The sequence below is a fragment of the Moschus berezovskii genome, chromosome 20 (genome assembly GCF_049115385.1).
Source record: "Moschus berezovskii isolate FMDL1 chromosome 20, NW_MosBer_1.0, whole genome shotgun sequence".
In the NCBI taxonomy this organism is placed as follows: Eukaryota; Metazoa; Chordata; class Mammalia; order Artiodactyla; family Moschidae; genus Moschus; species Moschus berezovskii.
This window is the reverse complement of record NC_142479.1, coordinates 52,390,359-52,406,376: the sequence shown is the minus strand read 5'-3', so window position 1 is coordinate 52,406,376 and position 16,018 is coordinate 52,390,359. Positions and strand designations below refer to the sequence as shown.

Below are 16,018 nucleotides of genomic sequence, written 5' to 3'. Positions count from 1 at the left end.
AGGAAAAGGTCTGGGGCACTTTGGGCTGGTGGTGACTTCAAGATTTGTCATTTTGAATGATAATAAATACAACTAATTATCACACACTCAGAAAGAGTAATTTTCTTTCTTTCTTTTTGACCGTGCTGGCTCTTCGTTGCTGTGTGGGCTTTTCTCTGGTTGTGGTGAGCAGGGGCTACTCTCTAGCTGCGTTGCAAGGGCTTCTTACTGTGGCGGCTTCTCTTGTGAAGCATGGGCTCCAGGGCATGTGGGCTTCAGTAGTTGGGCTCAGAGCCCTAGGGCAAAGCTTCAATAGTTGTGGCACGTGGGCTTAGTTGCTCTTTAACAGGTGGGATCTTTCTAGATGAGGGATAGAAACCCGTGTCTCCTGCATTGGTAGGTGGATTCTTTACCACTGAGCCACCAGCGAAGTCATTTCAGAGGTCAGGCGAAGTGGTCAAGGGCCAGAAGGACAGCAATGTGACGACAAAAACCAACCAACAAGAAAACAGGGCTGCAGACTGAGCCTGGAAGGCTGCACACACCCTACAGAATGGGACCCTAACGTGGGATCACACAGGCCAGGGTTCACGGCCCACCTAAGCCTGTCCGCACACCCTGGAAGGGCGTGGAGGCAGTGCTCACCATCAGTCCTTCCTTTCTGGAAGGGAATTAATGATCTATTAGATTTTTGAATTGGCCTATAAAATGGGGAAAAGATTAAATCCTTAAAAAAGAAAAATAAAGTTTGGATGCAAGGAACTAAAGCAAGGCCAGTCTAAAACTTGCCTTTGATGGAATTAGGGCTATCCACAGACGAAAATGCAGTGCATGCACGCTAAGTTGCTTCAGTCCTGTCCGACTCTCTGCGACCCTATTGTATGGACTGTAGCCCGCCAGGTTCCTCTGTCCAGGCAAGAATACTGGAGTGGGTTGCCATGCCCTTCTCCAGGGGATCTTTCCGACCTAGGGCTTGAACCTGCATTTCTTTTGCCTCCTACACTGGCCGACAAGGTTCTTTACCACTGCCGCCACCTGGGAATATGCAGTGGAGCTTGCCTAACAAACAAGATGTTACTCAACTCAGTGTGCTGGGCACTGGGCAGTCCTGGAGGGACAGATATGCCTCAAGTTCTCTAAGAATCTGCAATCTAGTTGGAAAGATAAGGCTTTCATACAAACAACCTCCTAAGAGAAGAATTCCATTATCAGTAAGTGAGTGGTTTAGAAGCTGGGGAGTTGAATCACTCAGAGGCAGGATGTCCAGATGTGCAGAGATCAGCAAGGTGGAGGGACTTCCTTGGTGGTCCAGTGGCTAAGACTTTCCACTCCCAATGCAGGGGGCCTGGCTTCGATCTCTGGTCAGGGAACTAGATCCCACATGCTGCAACTAAGAGTTGGCATGCTGAGACTACAGATCCCGCATGTTGCAACTAAAAAGACAGATCCTACAGCTGCAGTGAAGATCGAAGATCCTGTGTGCAGCAACTGAGACCCGTGCCATGCTAAGTCCCTTCAGTCGTGTCTGACTGTGCGACCCCATGGACTGTAGCCTGCCAGGTTCCTCTGTCCATGCGATTCTCCAGGCGAGAATACTGGAGCGGATTGCTATTCCCTTCTCCAGATCTTCCAGACCCAGGGATCAAACTGGCATGTCTTATGTCTAACCTGTGTTGGCAGATGGGTTCTTCACCACTAGCGCCACCTGGGAAGCCCAGTACAGCCAAATAAATATATATAAAAAAAGAAAAATCAGCAAGGTGGAGAGCAAGAGCCCGATAACAGAGGGAATGCAGCTGAGAGGGAGAACCCCATGAGGCATCGTTCAGGTAACAGAGCTGGCAGAAAGGTATGGTACATGTACGCCCCAGTGCCAGCCCGAGAACACGAATAACGCAAACGACCCAACGAGGGGAGCACCACTGGCAGCGGCTGAAGACTTGGAAAGCCGGACAGGTTCATTTTCTCACCATATGCTGCTGGAGGAGGTGGGCTGGGGGCCACAGGGAGCCCCTCTTGCCTGACTACTCCTCCCTGCTCTCAGGGAGGAGCCCATCCGCCTGCCCACCAAGGACCAGCTGGGCAGGACCCTGCTCCCAACATAGCGCAGCCTTGCTGGAGACCCTTCTCTCCTCATTGAATCTCACCCGAGGGCCAGACTCTCACATATTGTTTGATCCATTGGAAGCCTAGATTCCGAATTTTAGAGCCAGGAGGTCACCGAGTATAATCATTTATTTGACAGATCTGGCAAAGGAGCCTGAGAGGTTTAGAGAGTTGCCCAATTATTTGAGAGCCAGTTAGATATTAAAGAGTAAACCCAGGCCCTTCTGACCCCAGACCAGAGTCTCTTCACCCAGCCCCTGGCCACCTCATATACAACTGCACAAGGTCCTCAGATCATGCCTGGGGCTGGCACTCCCAGGCCAGGAGAAAAATCTGGGCCTGTTAACACTGTACCTGTGAGGGCAAAATAGAGTAACTGATACACAAGGAGCTTTGGAGAACTTTTTATTGTTTAAAAATCATAATTGAAGCTTCAAAAAACATACAACCTAACACATGTCCCAGTTCCGGTGCCCTACTCCCTGGAGGAGAGCACAGGGCTAGTCCCTCCCATCGTGCTGCCCACACCACTAGCCAGGACCCTGCCCTGGGGAGGCTGCCCGCCCGCCCGCCTGCCCCCGTGTGCTAAGTCACCGGCTGAGGAGGGGCCCTGGGATGAGGTAGGGTGACCGGCTCCCTGCACCCCTCACCCCCTGCACATAGCAGTCTGTGTGCCCCATGTGGGAAGAGGAGCCGATTCCCTGGGCAGGGGACCCCTATGGGGGAAAGACAGAGCCAGTCCCCACTCACCCCACCCCTCCCCAGCCCCCCAGCTCAAGGGAAGCTGTCGTCGTCATCTTCTGCCATCTCCTTGGCAAACTCCAAGTCCTGCTGCTCCCGCTCTCGCCGCTCCTGGGGAAGAGGGCCGGGGGGCGGGGGGCTGAGGACCAGCCGCGGGCTCGAGGTCTGCACCCAGCCTGATCCACCCAGGCTGCTGAGGACCAGCCAGGCACTCATTTGGTCTGCACACAGCCCGACCCACCCAGGATTTCCAGAAACTTCCCCTTCCACCCAAAGCAGAAAGCAGCTTACCTCTGCAGACTCCAAGTCCTTGTTGTAGGATTTGGGAGGAAACCTCATGGCCTGAAGCACAATGGAGAGAGGAGTGAGTGAAGAGAAGGCAGGTGCCTGGGCGCAGGAAATGTACCAGACAGGTGACGCTCCCCAGTTTAGTCTGGTAGGGGGGCTAGGCATGGTGACTAATGACCTGTGACACCATGTGATAAACACGAAAAAAGGAAATCCAGAGGGATAAACGGCTGACCCTCTCAGTCAGGCAGGGAGGCGGACTGGCATGAGGAGAAGGAGGAAGAACGGATGGCCTACGGGAGTGGAAGGAAGGGCATTCCAGGCAGCGCCATTCAAGGTGTGAGAACGTTAGGCTGGAGTTCAGTGGGGCCAGCTGGGAGGAGGGGAGAAGGGCTGACGGGAGCGGTCCTGGGGAGTGAGGCTAGAGACACAGGGGACCAATCACAAAGGGTCTTTCATGCACAGCGTTTGCCTGATTTCAGACAAAGTGATATCCCTGGTTTCCCAGGGGGAGAGACCAGGAAAAACAGTGCCCAACAGTACCAGCACCTGACCCAGAACCTGACACACGAGGGCTTAGGAGCCTCTTGTGGACCAAGATAGTGGTCCTACCCTTTACACAATTCAGACTTTGCTAAGTGCCCCAAGACGGTGATTTCATCCAATCTGGACAACCCTGTGAAGCAGGCAGGCAGGTAATACCTCACTATCAGCCTCACAGATGGAGACACAGAGACTCAGAGAAGGTGAACGACTCAAACGTGGAACCAAATCCGGAACCGTGCACTCTAAACCCCAGTCTGATCCTCCCTGGCAACTAGACCCTTTAAGTGCACGGAGGCGTTGTGGTCCCACAAGCCAAGTCCTTTGCCCCTTCTGGACCCCCAGTGCTTTAGAGACTGGCAGCGGGCCCCAAACCAAGCCGGTCTTCTCTAGGAACCTGTGGCTGTGGCAGCATGCTGCTGCCCAGCTGGCTCTGCAGCTCAGGGCCCCTCACCTTGACAGACATGTTGTGAATATCCAGGCAGAAGGAGATGCGCTGGTGGAAGGCTAACTGGGGCTCGCGGGTGGAATAGATGTCAATCATCTCCTTGGACTGGACGTAGCCCTTCTCGTGGTTGATGCTGGCCTCGATGACGCCATCTCGAATGGCCTGAGGGCCCCAAAGGGAGGAGAAGTCACCAGAAAGTCGATTTTCTAAGTCTGAGAACATCCATCTCATCTCTGTCCTCCCTGATCTCTGCTATATTCATTCGTGCACACACAGACACTTTCTCTGGCAACTTCCTGGCCTCATTGTCAGCTTGGCACGCTGCCGATCTAGCCATCAACCCCCTCCCACCGCAGGCCTGAACCATGGCGCCTGCAGCCCCCGAGCCGGGCCCACCTTGGCACCCAGGCCTGAACCACGGTGCCTGTTGCCCCCGAGCTGGGCCCACCTTGGCAACGATGAACTCCGCATCCTCCGGGCTGTCAAGCTGCAGCTTCTGGGCGATGTCCGCCAAGGAGATGCGGGAGTAGGAGAGGCTGATCATGCGCACACCTGGGAGAGGGGCCACGGGGAGCACAGGGTGGGCACAGGCCCTTCACCCTCCTGGACAGCCACAGCGTCGTCCCTGCCCCTGGAGGAGCCAAGTCCCAGTCCTGCTCTTCCAGGGCTCCCTCAGACCCTGATCCACACTTGTCTTTTTTTCTTTAAGTGATCAGGTTACCTTTTCTTTTTTCTAGTTCGGCTGCACTGGGTCTTTGTCATAGCACAAGGGCTTCTCGCTGTGGCTTAGCTGCCCCACAGCACGTGGGATCTCTGTTCCCTGACCAGGAACTGAACCCGCGTTCCCTACCCTGGAAGGTAGATTCTTAAGCCCGACCCACACCTGTCTTGATGACGTTGTGTCGCAGTCGGATGATGAGGGTGTAGGTCCCATCTGCTTGGAACTTCTCCCCAAACTGATCCAGGACCTGGTTGAACTTGGCTAGGTTTCCTGTCCTGACAGCTGCGGTGGGGAGAAGAGCGGGTCAGATGCTGCACGTGGAGCACACACCAGAGGGGACACCGTGCCGGGGGCGGCACGCTTGGGGAGGGGACTGGCCTTACCCTGGGTCAGAAGGAAGTAGGGCATGAGCGAGCGCTTGAGGGATGGCTGACGGAACTGCAGCCGGTCTGGGATCTCCCCCAGCAACAACTCCACCACAATCAGAAGCTTGTGCACCTGGCAGAGTGACACAGAAGGCAGTGGGCAGGGAGCCCCACAGGGTGGAGGAGAAAGCAAACGGGGGCTTCAACTCAGTCAGACACACTGGAAAAGGAAGAAGGCGGCACTGGACTGGGCCCACGGAGAGAGGAAAAAACCCTCAGGCTGTGCTGCATGTGAACCGAAGCTCTGCCTTGGGAGTGAGGCCCTGGGAGCATCTGACCCTTTGACTACACCGGGCCCTCAGCTTCATTTCACTTGGCCAATCAGTGCACAGTGCTCCAAAATGGCAAAGCTCCAAATTACAGGCTGGATGGGCAGGTTCTATGGCTCAGAACTGGTGAGGAAGCAGGGCCCAGAGGCCGCAGGGATGGGGTGCAAGTCAGCCTAAGATGCTGGTTAGGGAGGTGAACCATATGTAAACTAGTCATCTGGGTAGAGGAAGCAGCACAGGAAAGGGCCTGCAGAGCCTCGGTGAATGAGCTGGGTATGATGGACAGGGTTGCCTGGGAAACGGGGCCCCTCCTCCTGATGTAGCACCCTGCAAGGGAGCCTGTGGGAGGAGGGGACAACTTCCCCCACAAGCAGGAGGGACAGGAGCACAGACAGCTAAACCATGGGCAAGCGTCACAAAGGAGGTGAGGGGTTAAAAATGGGCATGGGTGACGGTGCCCACACCTGGCAAGGAGGGTCCCGCCTTCCAGGGTGGTCCCCTCACTCACCACTGCCCTGTCCCTCTGAGCGCTCCATGAGTGAGGGGAAAGTCATGGTGATGGCAGAAATTAACATGAGCCCTGAGGATTCTTTTAAGCAATGGCAAACTGGTATTTTTTTGGCCACACCTTATAGCATGCAGGATCTTAATTCCCTGACCAGGGACAGAACCTGTGCCCCCTGCACTGGGAGCATGGAGTCTTAACCACTGGATCATGAGGGAAGTCCCACGCCTTGAGGATTCTGATGAAGCAGAAAAAGGAGGGAGAATGCCTCAGCCAACGGGACAGGTTGGAGAAGAGGCCAGTGTACTTGAGGGGGTGGGGGGGCTGTCAGGAGAGATGCCTGGGGCATGTCTCGGGACGCCCAGTTCTGAGTGCCAGGCTGAGTTCTGAGCTCGGAGACAGAATGCCAGTCTTTACTTGCTAGCTAGAAATGTCGAGTCTTTGGATTCCTCCTCCTTAGAATGGGTGTAACAATGGTAATACTACCTGAACTACCTGATCCACAAGACTCACAACACTTTACTGGGTAGGAAATGGGAAAAATGCGCGCTTCCTGGACCAGGCAGACCGGCCAGGCCCTCCACTGAGTCAGGCAGGGGAAGCTGGGCTGGCGGAGGGGAGGATGGTGACCAGCAGTGTTAGTGGCTCGAACATCAGAGAGGAGGTGACTACCAAAGCCGTCAGCAAATCAACAGACAACTCAGGGGAAGGTGGGGACACGTCCAAGATGACCCGTGGCTTCTATGCAGATCAGGAGAGCAAGGAGGACTGTAAAGGGCACACAGGCGGGTCTGGACAGGGCGAGTGTGAGGAGCCAACAAGTATCTTAATGGAGATGTGTGCTGAGAAGTGGAATTTGCAGGTCTGGGTTCATGAGAGGGCTCAAAACTTGTATTATGGGCTGAACTGTGAACCCCCAGATTTTTACGGTGAAGTCCTAACCCCTGAGTACCCCAGAATGTGACTGGATTTGGACCTAGAACCTTTAAAGAGGTTTATGAAGGGAATATGAAGTCATGTGAGTGGGCCCTAATCTGATTGGAGTCCTTACAAGAAGAATTAGAGATACAGATATGCATGGTAGGAACACCATTTGGAGACATCAGAAGATGGCCAACTCCAAGCAAAAGAGAAGCCCCCAGAACAAACCTGGTCACACTGACATCCTGAATTTGGACTTCTCACCTCCAGAAATAGGATGAAACAAATTTCTGCTGTTTAAGCCAGCCAGTCTTGTTATAGCAACCCGGGCAAATTAAGCCAGGCTAATGGACTTTGGTGACGCACTGTGGAGCTGAGAGCTAAGCCGTGAACGCAAATGAGACCCCCACGGCGAGAATGTGAACTATTACGGGCGGCGCACGTTCGCCGTGCTCCACTTTGGATGCCGTGTTCAACCCCACGTGGTCTCTACCCATCCTCACCCTCCCGCCCTGCCCGTTTTTGCTTAAAGCTGGCTCTCCACATGGGCTCTCGAGCCCATTCCTCCTACCTCTTCCCAGGCCTTGGCTCGTCACCTATCTGCTTCAGCCTCTCTGGGTGGGAAGTTCCCCCAACTCTGCTTCTTCACCTCTCGAGCAGCCCTTCCCACCTCTTTCCTGGCTCCTTCACCAAGTCCACGGGCAAGACCTCCCTCCAGCTCCCTCTGCTCCTTCTTGCAACCCGGGTCTACCACAGAAAACCCTGAGACCTGATCCATCCACAGCAGAATCCGGCTTGAAAACACCGCTTCACCCCGTGACACCTCTCCCTGGAGTGCAACACAGCCTGTGAGTCAATTACGTGCACTGTTACTGACTTTCAGAAGAAGGTTTAGTGTGTGTCCTACAACGTAAGCAATCTTACATTCTGCAACGTACCTTATGTGTCTGAAAAACCACCCCTTTCTATGAAAATTCTACCCATCTTTCAAAAACCAGATCAAATATAACTGTTCAAAGATTTCTTTATCTTACCATAGCTGACTTTGCCTTTCTCTGAACTGCTGAACTGAAACAGACCAAACCTCCTACCACACTGAACTCACCGGTGTACACGTTCATCCTGCTCTCTTTCAAGGGCTAGGAGGTGTCTGTGTGTGAATGTGGGAGCAGTCATCTGTAGCTGGGAAAGCTGGGTCCTAATTCTGGCTGCTAGGCTCTGTGATTTTACACAGCCCTCAAGCCATTCTGCTTCAAGTGTTTTGTATCCATCTCTTTGAACGCAAATACCATTTCTTATCCTTCTTTTCTATCCCTCACAGTGTCCAGTATCAGGGTCAGCACTCAAGAAATATACCTGGGGACTGACAGCTGACATGGCCAAGGTTTACCTCCATCTGAGTCGGTCACCTTAAGGAGGGCCCTGGGTTCCCTGGCCACAGACACCACTGCTCCCAAAGGGGCACCTGAGAGACTAGGTAAAGAGTCCAGAGCTTATCAACACAAACCAGACCCTTGCATGAAAGGGCTACAGGGGCTTCTGGGGAGTAAACCTGCCTACCAGGGAGAAGACTGGGGATACACACTGCCAGAGATGCAGGCAGTGTCTGTCTAAGGGGCCCTGAACAACGTGGAAACAGACATGTGCTGCCACCCTCAGGGTAAGAAGACAAAGTAAGGATGCCTTCCTGGCTCCTCAGATGGGGAAACAGGACTAACGTGGTATCAGAAGAGTAACGGGGTCAAAGGGGAGAGACAGCTGCTGCTCACCGTCTGTTTGAAGCCGACAGCTGTGTGCTGAGGGGCCTTCCGAAGGGCGTTGGTCATTGTTCTTCGGGCCTCTGAGTACTCCAGCTGGATGGCTTTGATGCGTCCTGGGTGTGAGAAGAGGAGAGCTGATCAAGACGAGGGCGTTATCCAAACCCTGGTCCCCCACAGACCAGAGCGCCTCTCAGGCACCACGTTCTTAGCAAATCTGTGCCGAGTGAGCCTGAGGCACCTCCTGGCGGGGGCGGGCCCTGCTCACCTGTGTAGTAGAGGTACCTTGCCCACTCGTTGTTGTTGGCCTGCTCGGGGAACACGGACTTGGACACCAGCTTCTCGGCCTGGTCGTACAGGCTGTAGTGCAGATAATTCCGCAGCAGGAGGTTCAGCAGTGTGGCCTGCCCGTCCGTGTCGTGCCGCAGTGTGGCGGTCCGGAGCCGAGCATGCAAGAAGCTTCAAGAAGGAAAGAAATGTCAAAGGCCTCAAATAACAACTCTGAATAGTCAACTAGTAAAGCACCAGTCTGGGTGCACAGAGGATGGAACTCTGCTCAGAGAGCCTGCCCTCGAATGGGGGAGACAGACAACTCTCATGATGAATAAGCGTACCGTGAGGCATGACAAAAGGTGGGGGTGGGGGATGATGCAGAAGTCAGGGGAAGTGCAACAGGGGTGCAGGAGGACGGGAGGGAGTTGTGGCTTTAAACAGCCCGGTCAGGGTAGGATTCACTGAGAAGGTTACAGTTAAGCACAGGCTTGAAGGACGCACGGAGGAGGGCACTCTCGGCTGAGGGAAGTGTGTGCCCATGGAAGAGCGAGGCGTCGGGGAGCAGTGGGGCCAAGACCCTATGAAGCCTCAAAAACTTTTATCAGGAGGGCTCTGGCTTTTCCCTGAGGGGAATGGGGAGCCACAGCAGGTTCTAAGCAGAGGAGTGAAAGGTTTTCCAGCCTGTCCTTGTACCTTTTTTTTAATAAAAAAACTTTTATATTGGAGTGTACAGCCAATTAACAATGCTGTGGGAGCTTCAGGTGCAAAACAAAGGGACTCAGCCATACTGCCCTCGTACCTTTGACCCACTAAAGAGTCCTCCCTTGACGTGCAGTGAAGGAGGAGCCTGGGGGACAGGACTTAACAGGCCAGTGGTCATCTCTGTCTCAGCCTCTCAAGCCCTCCCACAGCTCAGGGCGTGTTAACAGTCACCCCCACTTCCTGCTGGGCCCTTGACATCTCCCAGGCCTCGGCCCTCTGCAAGGCCACAGCTATGTGTAGTTCTGACCATGTTGCTGATCCCAAGGGCCGCAAGCGAGACCCCTGGCCACTGGTACCTGCGCACCACATCCAGCTTATCCAGGAACTCATAGACCCGGGCGTGATAATAGTAACACTTGGCGGCCACAAGGTCCAAGGCCCGGCGGTTCTGAGTGCTGATCTTCTGCATCAGATCATCAGAAATCTTCTGTGCCTGGGGAGGCAGCCAAAAGAGAGTCAAGCGGCAGTGCTTCAAAATTTAAACACGGAGCTATCACATGAAGCAGCAAGTCCCCTCCTAGGCACATGTCCAAGAGAACCGGAAACCTATGTTCACATAAAAGCTTGCACACGAATGTTTATATCAGCATTTTTCACAATAACCAGTGAGTGGAACCAGCCCAAGTGCTTAACATCCAATCAATGGTTAAACAAAATGTGGTATATCCATGAGATGAAATATTACTCAGCCATAAAAAGAAACAGAATACAGATGCATGCTGCAACATGGATAAACCCAGACAACACTAAGCTACAGAAAGAAGTCAGACACGAAAGGCGCAAATGATCCATGGGACACAAAATATTAGTAGATTACTAGGTTAGGGGAGGGGAGAACAAGGTGTGATTACTAACAGGTACGGTGTTTTTCTTTGTGGGGACGGTGGCATTGGTGGGGTAGTGATTAAGCTTGTCTGGAATTAGACAGGAGAGCAGTTGTACAACCTTGTGAATATGCAAAAAAACCCATCGAAATCTAGACTTTCAAGTGGGTGAATTATAGCTAAAGAACAACCAATCAAACAAAAACCAACCAGTGGCAAAGCAAGGAAAAAATAAAAACAGAAGACTGAGGCATAAGACCTGTCACCTCCTGGGTGTGCCCTTGGGAAAGAAGCTGAGCCTGCCAGGGCAGCTACCCCGGCTGGAGGCAGTGCTGGAAGAGTCGTATCCACAATGGAGTCTTTCAGATCCACAGTAATAGCTGCCATTTATTAACATGTTGGGAATGCTGACCTTGAGCAGTTCACTGTGCCAAGTATTTTTTAAATGTATTATTTTTATGTAATAATAATGATAAACTTGTAAGAATGGCAGTTGGGTCTTATTTTATACACAGCTGGGAGAAATCAATTTGCCTAAGGTACAAATGGGATTTGAAGCTAGGCCTTTCTGCCTCCAAATCTACTCTTTTCAAAGCATCCATATCCAGGGACTGTGCCATAGAGAGGTACAGAGTGACCATGGGCAGGCCTTTCCCAGAGCCAGAGCAGTTGAGGGGTCTTCCTCGGATGTGGGGCTGGGCGCTTTCTCACGGTGGGGAAGAGTCTGGGGGGCAGTGAATGACCCTATTATGATCCACTTCTTCACAAGAGGCAATCTGCCCCACTAACCCCACGCACTGCCTGGGGTGCATTAGTCACACGCTCTGGTCTTGGATACCTCTTTGTAGCGCTTGCTGTTCATCAGGAAGATGACCATGAGAAGCTGGAGGTAGGCTTCCACTTCAGGCAGGAGGGGAGCCGACGCAGCTTTTCCTGTTCGGGGACGGAACTGTAAATCGGCTTCTGTGTCCATGGGCTAGGAGAGGACGTGAGTTATCGTGGAAGAGCTCAGTCAGATCAATCAACCAGGAATTTCTTAAACACTCATTATTATTTCAACAGAGATTTACTAAATGCCCACAGTGTGCCAAGATTTTTCTGGGTGCTGGGGATACAAAAATACTGAAGGGAGCCAAAAAGGCTGGTGATAAAATCAATATAGAAAAGGGTTACAGGAGTATAACATCCTTACAGAATAGAATGGGGACAGAAAGGATGATGCAAGGACCCCTCAGAGAGCCTACAATCTAACTAGAGATTAAACCACCATAACTGGAACCACTGCAAATTCTATCAGGCAGGGTTTAATAAAGTGATATAATTCGAGAGAGGAGATCAAGAATAATGAGACAGGGAGTTCCCTGGTGGTCTAGTGGCTGGGATTCTAGGTTTCACTGCTGTGACCTGGGTTCAATGCCTGGTCGGAGAATTGAGTTATGCAAGCTGTGTGGCTTGGCCAAAAAAGAATAATGAGACAAAAAAATTTTTTTTTGGTGGTAATGAAGAAATTTGGGGGGAAACTGACATATACATAGTATTTATTTTCAGATCTAGTCACTAAAACTGGAATAATGTGTAACAGATCAAAAAATGATCATGGTGGGGGACTTCAGAGATGTACAGGTTAAAAAATATTCCAGGCAGGGCTGGGGGAGGGTGCTTTTCCCCTTTCCCAGACAGTAAAGTCTTTACTGTCCACCTCAGGGGATTTCCTGAGTTTTTTGAGTGTACTCCGGGAGTTGGTGATGGACAGGGAGGCCTGGCGTGCTGTGTGATTCATGGGGTCACGGAGAGTCGGACACGACTGAGCGACTGAACTGAACTGAACTGAACTGATACCTATGAAACAGATTGAAAGCACACAGAATTTTAGGGAGATGAAGGTAGCTGAAGGGCCAATGAAGTTTAAGAAGCGGTAGGACTTGAACTGTACCATGGATGATAAGAGAAGTTTTACAGTCAGAAAGGAAAAGGAGAGGTTTCTCCTGGCATGGAGACAACTACCACCAGAAACCCACTTCATCAACACGCACTCCGTGCCACACACTGTTCTAAGAGCCTTCCCCTTCTTCCTCAGCAACTGCCCCACAACGTGCCCCCAGATCTGTTCATCACATACATCAAATGAGGAACAGGGAAGTTAGGTCAGACACCAAATGGTAGAGCTGGGATTAAAAATTCAACCTTCCCCCAAATCCTCTGCTCTTAACCACTGCTCTCTTTTGGGTGGGGCCACACTGCAGGGCATGTGGAATCTTAGTCCCCCGTCCAAGGAATCCAACTACAACCCCTGCAATGGAAGAGAGGAGTCTTAACCACTGGGCCATCGGGGAAGTCCCTTAACCACTGTTCTCTACATCCTCTATGGTGAAGCTTCAGAGGCAAAGAGATGGTAGAACTTTCTCCTAGGCCCTATGTTGGGAGTGGTGGGAAATGAATATAGTTGGAAGGGTCCTGATTCTCAGATTCTTTTTCTGACTCAGAATAATGACCCTACAGGGGAGAAGGATGGTCCCCCTGTTAGAGGGCAGATGAGTATTAAGAGGGGCTGCTGTGCTTCGTGTCTCTGCTGTGGCAGGTAACAAGACAGGTCTCCAGGATGGGACATAGCTATCCAGGGTGGAATGTGTGTCCCTGTGTGTCTCAAGCCAAGCCCACATTCCTGCGCTGGCCTGACTCCACTCACCTCTTCCAGGAAGGGTAGCAAGAAATCTCGAGTGGCATTGTTGGAAGTGAAGAAGCCGTGCACGGCCTTGTACAGAACGTAGTGGTTGAGGCGGCGGGACGTGGAAGGCAGCATCCGTAAGGCCCGCAGCACAAACCGAGGCTCCTTGCCCGACACTGCCTTTTCCAGCTGTTTCACGTGCTCCTTGATGTCTGTGGAGGACCAGGGGAGGAAAAACGTGAATTCTAACTCCTCCTACCCCTCGGCCACTCCAGCCAAGCAGTCTTAGGAAGGCTCTTACAAATGTCAGGATGTGGGCAGTCCCCTTTTGTGCTCTAACAAGGTTGAGCAATACTTATGGATGCCATATGCTGATTTTAAGACATAACCAAGAGACACAGAAAAATAAAGCTGGGGTGGGGAAGAAGTAGAGGGTGACGTATAAAGGAAAAAAAAAAAAACAATGAAAAACAAAAACACGCGGGTATTGAGCAGATCTTCAAATAGGAAAACACTTTCCAAATGCGAACAACGGGAGAAATCACGCACAAACACACACAAAAGACTTAAAGAATGTCATAGAAAAAGCAAACAAACAAAATCCTTCCGACAACCGTAGCAAAAGAAAAATATCTGCAACAAATGTGGCCAGAAATGCATATTCAATAAAGAGCTTGTATAAAGGATTAAAATAAAATACAAATGAGTATGAATGGACAATATGAAAAGAGGAATGACAGACACGAAAAATGTTTCATTAGTATTCAAATAACTACAAATGAAAACATTTTTCAATAACCATTCTAACAGTATTTGAAAAATAATGCAAACAGGACATTTCTGTTTGCATAATGTAGTGTAAATCAGTACAGTCTTCCTGGACAATATCTACCAAAGACCTTAAAAATATTTACCCTTTCAACTCAGGGATCTATACTGAAGGAGTAATTATAGAAATAGATCAAATACCTGGGCAGAGATGATGGCTGCAAAGCTATTTATAATGGAGGAAAATGGAAACAAATGTCCAGAAAAGAAGGAGGCACCATCAATTGGTAGCTTCTCAGTTTCCCTTGTACTTGTATTCCTTTGTATTAGAATAGGAGCTGATGCAGTCAACACTATCACATCCTCAAACCACCACCCAGGAGCATAACTTTGCTTATTTCAATGTTTTTGAGCTAGTTTCTCATGCAGTTAGGCAGAGAGAAAATCCAATAAATAGTCCTGTCCTACTTGATCCAGAAGTGGGAAATAGCACCAGGGTCACAGTGGGGAGTCTTCACTCTGCCCACTCCAAATATGGATGCTCTAAGTTGGAAAAGTGAAATATAAACTTGGAGGAACAAGAGGAGGATGGAAACTGAGAAGAGGCACCAAGGAGAAGAGAAACGGGGGAACTGGTATACAGTTCAGGTGGGAGGTGAGTATCAGGAACTCAAAAAATGACAACTAAAAAGTTGAAAGTGTATAATGTGTTCAAACTCGAAACAGAGCAAGAGTAACGGTTTGAAGGGAGAGAAAAATGAGATAGGATCGTTTGGGCAGTTCAATTAGAGCAACGAGGAAGCAAGATCCTAAGCTTAAAGGGCTCTCAGCGGAGTTTGCTACAGGTAGTTAAGACAACAGAAATCATTCTTAAAACACAGGGGTCAGTATTCTGTGTTATCTTTCAGTTTAGTTCAGTCGCTCAGTCGTGTCCGACTCTTTGCGACCCCATGAATCACTGCACGCCAGGCCTCCCTATCTATCACCAACTCCCGGAGTTCACGTCCCCCTTCAAAGATAAATACAGACACTGGTTTTTATAGAGATCAGTTATGCATTGGGGTCACTAGAATCAGTCTGATGAGATATAAGTGGAATAATAAGGTAAGAGGAGAGAACTTAGAAGAGGGAGTCTATGGGCCCAGCGAGACCTAGTTCTAGATGCAATGCCCCGTGGGGGGGAGGTGTGTGAGAAGGGAGGACTCCAGAGTCTAGAGAGACTGTTCAGTTATCCGGGCCGCGGTCGGGAGTGTCAGGGTAGCGGGAGCAGGCACTTGGGTGATCCCAAGGAACCCCCAAGTCACGGTGGTGGAGGCTACCCTGGGTTCCCAAGGAGAGGCGACATCATCGGCTGCTGTCACCCGTGATCAGGGCACGTCCCCGGCCCAAGCTCTCGTACCCTCCAAGGTGACGGTGTCCAGCTCTCGCTGGGAGTGCTCAGCCGCCGCAGCCGCCGTCTTGCCAGCGGTCTCCCCGGTTGATCCGCCACCCGCCGCCGCCTCCTCTTTCATCTCCACATCCTGGGGGGCCGGGGGCGGCGGTGGTTCTTGTTCCCCTCCGCCGGGCGGCGGCTTCGCCTTGTCCGCGCCGCGGCGCCGCGCCGAGCCCTCCTGCTTCATGGCGCCCGGGGTCGCGGCCTAGTCCGGGGACCGAGGCCGGGGCCTCGCGTAAACCCTCGCACCGGAGACCAGGAACCGAGCCGGGCCTGCACACGAGCGCGGGCTCTCGTCGGGCCGCACGATGACGGAGCAGCTGCAAACCCCTTCCCGGCGCTGGGCCTTCTGGGAAACGACAGGCCGGGCGGGTCGATGGCCGAGTCATCAAAGGGGAGAAAAGTCAACCACCGAGATGCATGATGGAGGCGGATCTCCACGGAAGGAGCGGGGAGGAGCTTCTTTGAGTGTAAGGCTTGTTTTGGAGTGTGCTCCAGTGTGTTGATTTTCTTGCTTGTTTCTCTCGAGTGCACTTCCGTGAATGTCCACAAGAGGTCCACAAGAGGTCACCTCAGGCTCCAACTGGGTTA

At 51.7% G+C, this 16,018-nt stretch overlaps 1 protein-coding gene across 1 annotated transcript; it reads right to left on the bottom strand.

Annotated features, from left to right (window-relative positions):
- Positions 1 to 2,477: 2,477 nt before the first annotated feature.
- On the bottom strand, positions 2,478 to 15,793 carry PSMD3 (proteasome 26S subunit, non-ATPase 3). Its single transcript, XM_055407786.2, has 12 exons — positions 15,395 to 15,793; positions 13,249 to 13,439; positions 11,401 to 11,538; positions 10,035 to 10,171; positions 8,972 to 9,162; positions 8,716 to 8,819; positions 5,210 to 5,324; positions 4,989 to 5,108; positions 4,554 to 4,657; positions 4,112 to 4,267; positions 3,118 to 3,168; positions 2,478 to 2,937 (listed from the first exon to the last, which is right to left on the bottom strand). The coding sequence occupies exons 1-12, from the start codon at positions 15,612 to 15,614 to the stop codon at positions 2,860 to 2,862; spliced, it is 1,605 nt and encodes a 534-aa protein (XP_055263761.1). The 5' UTR covers positions 15,615 to 15,793; the 3' UTR covers positions 2,478 to 2,859.
- Between the last annotated feature and the right edge of the window lie 225 nt (positions 15,794 to 16,018).

What these genes read in the sequence shown, in the direction of transcription:
- PSMD3 (XM_055407786.2), bottom strand. Translation starts at nt 15,614, where the DNA reads ATGAAGCAGGAGGGCTCGGCGCGGCGCCGCGGCGCGGACAAGGCGAAG. An exon ending in GGACACCGTCACCTTGGAGG is followed by an intron (nt 13,440 to 15,394) that starts GTACGAGAGCTT and finishes GGTCCTCCACAG; the next exon opens with ACATCAAGGAGCACGTGAAA. An exon ending in TTCACAACATGTCTGTCAAG is followed by an intron (nt 3,169 to 4,111) that starts GTGAGGGGCCCT and finishes ATTGTGCTTCAG; the next exon opens with GCCATGAGGTTTCCTCCCAA.